This window comes from Numida meleagris, chromosome 26 (assembly GCF_002078875.1).
Source record: "Numida meleagris isolate 19003 breed g44 Domestic line chromosome 26, NumMel1.0, whole genome shotgun sequence".
Classification (NCBI taxonomy): Eukaryota; Metazoa; Chordata; class Aves; order Galliformes; family Numididae; genus Numida; species Numida meleagris.
In genome coordinates, this window is record NC_034434.1 from 2,890,224 (window position 1) to 2,898,694 (window position 8,471).

Genomic DNA, 8,471 nt, shown 5'->3' on the forward strand with positions numbered 1-8,471 from the left:
GCACAGATCTAAGTGGAACTCGAAGGGTTCGGAGCTCACCGGGTTCAGCCCGGTCCCAGCCTGCACGGTTGTACATCGGGTACAGACCTCTTCCCTTCACCGTCGCCGAGCTTGAAGGCTGAAATGAAGCTCATTAGCAGGACGGCTGGACTTAAACTCTCGCACCCCTGCCCCGGGGAACGCATAGGCACGGCCCATGCGATTCCCAGGCAATCAGACCCGGTTCCTAAAGCCCTCGGAGGAGGAGCTCGATCTTTTCGAGCACGTGGAAGTGCGATTACGTGGGGTTGTGTCACACTCAGAAGGAGAACTACAGAAATAGGCGTTTCAGGAGACCGAGAACACAAAGCATGTCCCTCTGCCCGGCTACGAGGACTCCTGTCCCGGTGCTGCTCTCGCCTGGCTCCTGGGCGAGGCAGATAAGAACCGTTCTATCTTATCTTAATTGTCCCGCGTTCATTCTTCAGCTCAGAGATAGCCCCGTGCTTGTAGCTCATCCAAGTGATTCCTTCAGCGCTTCTTCGGCCTCCCGAACTTTGAAGCAGTTTTTCTTATTAGCGTTATTGTCCCGCCGTTTGTAGACTTCAATATACACACGCTTAACAGGCTGTGATTTAACCAGGACCCACACCGAGACAAGAACGAGTCTTTCTTGGTGATAACGAAGCCCAAGACGAACACACGCTCATAAATCACGTGGCGAGGAGCCACAGTGGCATTTCTTAAGCGAGACACAAACTTTCTCCGCAGAGTTGTATTTGTATTTAACTCAAAAGCGAAACATCCGATGACTCTGAACGCTCTGGAGCCTTTAGAAGCGCTTAACTTCTGCGTTGCCTGCACAGAACCTCCCCCCACTCAATCTGTCTCACTTCTCTTACAAGGAATAAGAGACATAGGCGCCTTGAGAAGGTCGTTATCCTTCGTGTCAGGCTCAAAGCAAGCAAAGCATCTCAGAAGAAAGGACGAAAGGTCCCCAGGCCGCTGCAGCCTCGAGCTCCGTGGACTCATTCCATGCCGCTAACAGGCAGCACTCTCAAGAAAAGCTTCCTTTTATGACAAAGTCTTCATCGGGACGGAACAAAAGGCGTGGATTTCTCCAGGGGATCAGAAGCCACGTCCTTGCTAGCAACGAGAGCTGGCTGTGCTCACACCTGGGGCAGGGAACCCATGGGCTGCCCCAGGTTTTGCCACCCCAAGTCCCGTGCACGCGAAATCCCCTGCCACCGACAGCTCCGCGGAAAAACCCGCATTATTCTGCTGGTGACACTCTCGTTCCTTATCTGCTTATCAAATAAAGCCTGGGGTCTGGCGGCAGCAGCTCCTGAGGGCCTGCAGTCCCGCACAGCTCTGCGGGGTCGGGCCGCAGGCTGAGGACATCTGCGAGGCACCTGCACGCAGCCAAGCAGCCGCCAACGAAGGGATTCCCTCGTTCTCCCATCGACGGCACGGTTTCTTTTCACACGAATCAAAGCCGAACCCTTCCCACCCGCCCTCCGTCCTCATCCAGCTCGAGAAGTTTTATTTTAATGCTGTTGAGTGAGAGAAAGCAGCACCTCCCGGGCGGAGCCTTTCTCTCTTCCTCAACGCGAGTCAAAATCAAGCAGTGGACATAATGAAGGGCTAATTAACTCCTTTCGCGGGGGTGGGAGGCGGGTAGGAGACAGAGCCCTGGCAATCTGAGAATTTCCACTTGCGCAATTTGGATACTTTAACCCCCCTCCCTCCCCTCCCAGCTTTCCATAAAGGGCGTTTTAATGGAATAAGTACGCAAATGACAGCGTTAACTTCACCAGGCGATTGATTGCTACCAATAATCGGGCATTTCTTTCACCTGCGCTTTATGAAGGGATGGCGTCGAGAGCGAAACGGTCTCCCACCTCCTCTATGAGGGAATTGAACCCGCTAATAATCACGACAGCGATTCGCTGTCAGTCCCAGGGCAAAGAGCTAAGAGGGAAATTTGGAAAAGTGATTCCCGGTGCATTTGTGCACTCTCAGCAACCACGGGCCGCGTGTTTTGGGGAAGCCCGTGTTGCCTTGGGGGAGCAGAGCCCCTGTAGGGCCGTGCCAGGATCCGGAGTGGCTCCCGGGAGCCTAAGGACCCCATTTCAGCCCTGCTCGGGTCGGATGGTTGGCTGTATTTCATGGCTATAATTTCGATCCCATCCTATAGGATTTTCCCATCCGCAAAAGGGAACTGCCTCAGCTCTAAACTGTGGCTCAGTCTTCGCCGAGAGGAATCTCACAGCAAAACTTTCTCCTCCATAACTCCACGGGAACGAGCTCTCTCGGAGCTCGTCTTGAAACTCCAGCAGACAGATGTGTTTTGATGACACGGAGCATCCCCCCGTACGGTGACAGCAGAAAGAAATCGTGATGCAAAATTATCAGGCAATAGGAAACAATGGCTCCAAGGATGAAATAAACATCTATCCTTATCCTTTTTCATTTTACATCCATAAATCATCGTTGTAAGCATCGTTTAAATATAATGTATTCAATTTAAGCGTGAGCTCTACATAATAGAGAAAGCACTCCTGGAATCAAATTGGAAACCGATTTCTCTTACAGAGGAAATTACATGATATTTGCTTTGAATCTTTATAATCACTTTCTGCACTTTCTATTCTTTTATGGGGAGAAAAAAAAAAAAGGTATGTATCCAGTTTCAGAGAACATTTGTAACCTAAAATATTTTCTTCTTGAATTGCTCAGCATCAGCAAAGTCCGCAGAATACATGAATAAATAGCAACGCAGCAGTGGAAATAGTTTCTTCATATTCTTTTTATTGAAGGACGAGAGATGCAGTTGGCTAAAGCTCACGTTTTCTCTCGGGGACATTTGAGGATGGGAGGAGGGCTGATGCTATTGCAGTTGCTTAACAAATGCCATCCCAACGGGTTGCGTCAGCCAAACCAAACCTCTGAGTTAAAGGACGTGCTTATGCCTTTCCAAGTGAACTTTTGGCCCGATTTAAGGAGAGAGAGAGGGGAAAAAAAAAGAGCCCTCCTGGCTCTTCCTAGAGGCTGAATAACCAGTAAATATCCTGACAAGTAACAAATGACTGTGGGCGTCATATTGTTGGGTGCTCTTGTCTTCCCTCTGCTAACAAGTAAATAAATGTTGCCTACCTATGTTTCCATTCTCTTAGGAGTGGAGTGGCCTGACTGAAGTCAATGCCTTTCCACCTACTCATCAGATGGGCTCTGCTAGAGGAAAGCTCCGGGCTCCCAACAGACTTAGGGAAAGGTCAAAGCAGGTTCGACGTAGGAAAGCAGAGCTTTAAGTTGCAGCCCCTAAACCCATCGGTTACAGCCCTTAACAACACCTCGTGTTCTCAGAAGTGAATGTGTAGTCAGGTAGGTACATGGGAGAAAGGATGGATAGAAAGATTGGTGGGGTTAGTAAAGAGGCATACATTATTTTTAGCTCCTCTCCTCCAATTGCTAAGCTGGGCATGGTGTCTCTCCAACAAAAGACATTCTGTCTTCCTAACTTTATTTCATCGCCTCATTAGAATACTGATTTAATTACGTTGCTTTTACCCACACTGGCCCTAGACACAAAGCCGGAGTGACAAAATTAAGGCACGGAGAGCGAATTTTTCGTGGGAGCTTTTAGCCCAGAAAGTTCCAAATATGTTCAAGCCACTTTCCGAGGGAAAGTTTCGCAATGAAGAGCATCCTTTTGTACTTGGGCCCGTGGAGGGAGGAAGCAGTCAGACCTCCCTACCTCTTTTTCCCTTGTCTTCCTTTCAGATGAAACTAGGACCGGGGAAAACCTTTTTTAAGTTGGGGAAGGGGAGATTCTGCTGAAATTGGCTCATCACATAACTCGGGAGCCTTTTTAGCACTTAAAACAGTCGTAGATCATTCTAATTCTTTCTCCAGTCCCCCCCCCTACCCCATCACCTCCCCGCACCCCACCTCCCTCCTCTCTTTTAAAGTCTTTGAGGAAAGATTTTGACGTATTCGTGTTGTTATCAGATTGATGGGCAGGGTTTGATTGAAACCCCTTTGTCATGTAAATGTCATCTCCTTGATGGATGAGCTCAGAGATGTGACAAACTTCAGGAGCCCCTCGCTCATTGGGCTGGGGGCGGACCACGTGGCCCCCTGCCCCCACCCCGGCCCCGCCGAAGGCTCCGGGGTTCGAGGGCCAGCGATGCATGGAAGGAAGTTTTACAGCTTTGACATACTATCTAAAGGTTGTAGGGCAGGCGGAATCCCCCCCAAAACAGGCTGACCCTCCTCCATCAGTGGCAGATGGACAATACTAGGATGAACTCCTTCTTAGAGTATGCAATTTGTAACCGTGGGACGGGCGCCTACCACCATTTAGAGCAAAGCTCCCCTTCCTTCCCCTCTTGCTCAGGTAGCCCCTCCAGTGACACTTTTCATGGAGACGGGCGCTTCGGCGCTGGGGGCAGCGCGGCCGCGGCCGCCCACCTGCCCCCGCAGAGCCCCGGCTTCTTCCCCGCCGCCTCCGGGCGCTCCGTGCCCTTCGCTGCCGCTGCCCCGAGCGCCGGGTACCCAGCCCAAAGCTGCAGCTCCGGCTACGGCCACCACCAGCTTTACCTCGGCCAGCAGGACGCGGATGGAGTGTACTTCCAGGCGGCCGGGTACTCGTCCAGCGCCGGACCCCACCTCGGCTCCCTGGCAGAGGGCTACTGCGGGGCCGTAGGGCAATACCAGCAGCAGCACCTTTACGGGCAGGAGCAGCCCGGCTACTTGCCCGGGGTTTACGGCAATCTCTCGCCTTCCCTAAACGAGGACAAAGACCCCGCGTGCCCCTCCGAGCCGTGCCCCAACGCCAGCGCTGCGCGGACCTTCGACTGGATGAAAGTGAAGAGGAACCCCCCCAAGACAGGTGAGTTTGGGGCTCGCAGGACTCGGTGGGGAGGTTCCCATCCGGACGGGGGGGGGTGGGGGGTGGGCAGCTCTGCAGCCCCGCTACGAAATGTTGCCTTCCCCGGGAGTTCCGCTCCAGGTCATTGGGCTCATCTGCCAGAGGAAGACGCATTTTTATTCTTTCTTTTAAGCACCGGTTCAGCTCTATAGAAAAACGAGCTAGAGATCTGCCAGGCACACCTGATAGAGGGTCCCTGAGCTCACTTGCCCTCAGGCCCAATGCTGTTTAAGCCCAGCTCGGAATAGGAAACACTCCCAGTTTCCTGCTTCCTCCACAAAGGTGACTTCCATCTCCGTCATTGTTCAACTTCCTTCTCTAAAACCTACCTTAAATCTCCAACTTCCCTCCTCCCCCCACCATCTCCCTCCCCTTCCACTCCTTCCCACGCACGTTCAAGTTTCATGGCGCTTTGCAGGGAGCTGGGATGACCGTTTGCAAGAGAAAGGAGCAGCCCTGCAGATCCCGGGGCAGCGTTTCCCTTCGTGTTATGTCCCTGGAAAGCCAGGGGTGGCTCAGGAGAAGCTGCGAGGGGTGGGGGCCCAACACGGAACAGAGGGTGGGCACAGGGGATGCCCACTCGGCCAGACAGCCCCAGGACCCATAGGCCCAGCTAGAGCACTGCTTCTGCTGCTTCTGCCCTGTTGTTTTTTTGCTCATTACAGCCAAAGTGTCGGAGTACGGGCTGCTGGGCCAGCCCAACACCATTCGCACCAACTTCACCACCAAGCAGCTGACGGAGCTGGAGAAGGAGTTTCACTTTAACAAGTACCTCACCCGGGCCAGGAGGGTGGAGATCGCCGCTACCCTGGAGCTCAACGAAACCCAGGTCAAGATCTGGTTCCAGAACAGGCGGATGAAACAGAAGAAGAGGGAAAAGGAAGGTCTTGCCCCGCCTGCTGCCTCCAGGTCCGCGAAGGAAGCGAGTGAAGCCTCGGATCAGTCCAACTGCACCTCACCTGAGGCTTCTCCCAGCTCCGTGTCGTCCTGAGCCGCGGCCCCGCGGGGCACAGCGAGCAACCCGGGGCTGCCTTCGAGGGCAGCTGCTCCCCGCTGCTCCCCGCTGCTCCCCGCAGCCCCAGCCGCACACTCTTCCCTCCGAGCCGCCCCTTCGGCTCCAGCCGCCTCCCCCCGTGCGGGGCTCATTCTCCCGCTTGCCTTCCTCTCTTAATTTATAGACCCTCCGTAAAACGTTGGACTCCAAAGGAGCGGCCGTGTCCTCGTTTATCCTTAGCAATAGGCGTTTGTCTCAGGGACGTTTCTCCCTCTCCCTTCTCCCTTCCCAATAGGAACTGCACTTTCAACTACAGAAACTTGAAAACGAATTTAGTTCTCTCCCGTTTTAACAACGTGCACAACGACTTTTTTTTTTTCCTGCAAGCATCCTCCGTGCGATGTATTTTCGTTCCCTCGAGATTGTTAAAAAAAAAAAAAAAAAGTTTGGGGTGCTTTTTTGTTTCGCTTTTATTCACTCTGTGTATCATAGAAGGAGATCTGAAGCGCCCAAGACCCGAAAAAAAAAAGAAAAGAAAAGAAACAAAGCAAAAATGCAACTCCTCTGCTGCCATTTTGCACTATCGCCGCTTTACAGGGTTTCCTACACGCTCTCCGCCTACGTTACTAATCCTGGGGGAGGGAGCGTTGCGCTATCAGAGAAAACGAGATAAGGCGAAGGCTGACCCCGGGGTGCTTTGGGCAACGGTCATTGCCGCACCAAGTGTGAACGTGCACGGGACCAGGGCCGGGGGGGTCCGCACTGCGCTCCCCCAGCCGTGATGCACTGACTGCTATTTATTGTACGCCTCGATAGCCTCACGTCTTGGGGCGAAGCTGCGCGGCTCCTCGCATCCCCACCCCCTTAGGTTTATCGGTGTCCGATGCAAACGTTATTTAACCATGGCCCATTGTTACCCTTTTCCAGCAGAAACTTGAGCGCAGGGCGAACTGAAAACCACGGCGAGTTTCGTTAAAGATCGTTTTAAGGAGAAAAAAAGGTCACCTCGCAAAACCAGTGGTTTCTTAATCGGAATCTGTTTTCCCTCCACTCCCTTCCCCGTGCTCTGTTTTTCGAAATGAAACTACCTCAGTCTAATAAAGTTTACTTTTTCCACATTCGAGTCCTTTCGGCTCTAAGAGAAATTCTCCCCCACCCGGGGAAATGCGCGGTACGAGGCGGGGGGAGCCGGGCTCGGAGGGAGGAGGAGGAAGGAAAAGGTCTCTGGTTGCTGCCAATGTTCCCAAGCCAAGTGCTCGATCCCGCTTCCTGGGGGGGCCCTAAGGCCCCCACCCCCGCCATGGCACCAGCGGCTGCACGATCGGGACCGGGCAGAAACGCGTTGCTCCCCGCGGGGAGTTATTTTACGACTCAAAGTGCAAAAAGGGCCCGACGAGAACAGAAAGTTATCATCGCCCTCATCATTCTCATTACCAGCATCCTGGCAAGGAAGCAGATCTGCATTACTAAAGCAGCGACATTAACTGGAACGAAGCTGAGGTCGGGGGGTGGGGGCGAGGCGAGTTTCTCGATGATACAGCACAATTCTGTAAAGCTGACCCAACCCCAAAGCGAAACGAAATGTCAGTTCGGTTTTATGTCCTCGGCTTCCAAAGGCGGCCCCCGAAAGCAGAAGCGGTGTTTGGCAAAGCACAGGCACACACGGGACCGGGCGGAGGGCCCGAGCCTCCCGCTGCCGGGTGCGGAGGGAGGGGGCCGGAGCCCGGATATAGCTCTGACCTTTTTACCTCGAAACGCCTCTGGGATTTCTAAACAAGTAAACAGAGGGGCTGCCAGGAGGGACTATTGTTCTGGCTTCGTCAAATTTGCAAACCTTTTCGGTGGGGGCGTACGTGGGGCAGGAATGAGCCAAGTACCTGCTGCATCTGCGGTCGAGCCCCGGCCCGGCCCGTCCGAAGGCGATGAGCATCGCTCTAACCCGGCAGCTCAATCCTGCCCCGGGTAATTCACCTCTCTGGCTCGGAAGAAAAGATCTGGAGTGTCCAATTAGCTCAGAGATAAGGAGAAAAGAAAAGGAAAAAAAAAAAAAAAAGGAGGAGGAAAAGGTGAAAAGGGGATTTCGTTACACTAGCGGTTTGCAAAACAACAGGAGAGAGGTCCAAAACTAAAAACGCAGCCACGCTGGCTTCATAACGTGCTGGCCACGAGTTCGGCTTGCTTTAAACTTTTCGTTGAACCAATGCGATTGAATCTGTATGATTTAAAGTTTCTCGTGGAAACGGGATTGCGCTTCGGAAAGCTCATGGGTTTCCACTGGGATATTTTTGTCCTCTGTTGTCCCTTCCCCACGCCGGGCTGGGAAGGGGCCGGAGCTCCCCTGGCCCCCAGGTGAGCAGGGAACTGTGCACGGCAAAGGGCCGGGGGAAGAGCGAAAAGGTCGGGCCAAGAGGAGGTGCCCGAAGTGCTGGTGTCGGGCACAACAAAGGCTCCCGGCTCCCATTTGAAACTCAAAGAGAATCTCCGGAAGAGACCGCAAAGACGGTGCCGCTGCTCCTTACATATGTAACCCCCTCCGGCCTTCCCCCTCACCCTATTCCCTTTGCC

General features: G+C 53.3%; 1 protein-coding gene across 1 annotated transcript; it reads left to right on the top strand.

The window, feature by feature from the left end:
* On the top strand, positions 4,198 to 6,983 carry HOXB1 (homeobox B1). Its single transcript, XM_021377930.1, has 2 exons — positions 4,198 to 4,873; positions 5,578 to 6,983. Exons 1-2 carry the CDS (start codon positions 4,270 to 4,272, stop codon positions 5,901 to 5,903), a joined length of 930 nt encoding a protein of 309 aa, XP_021233605.1. The 5' UTR covers positions 4,198 to 4,269; the 3' UTR covers positions 5,904 to 6,983.

Excerpts from the sequence above, each read along its gene's own strand:
- HOXB1 (XM_021377930.1), top strand. The coding sequence starts at position 4,270 with ATGGACAATACTAGGATGAACTCCTTCTTAGAGTATGCAATTTGTAAC. Across the intron at positions 4,874-5,577 it reads GAGGAACCCCCCCAAGACAG|CCAAAGTGTCGGAGTACGGG; the intron begins GTGAGTTTGGGG and ends TGCTCATTACAG.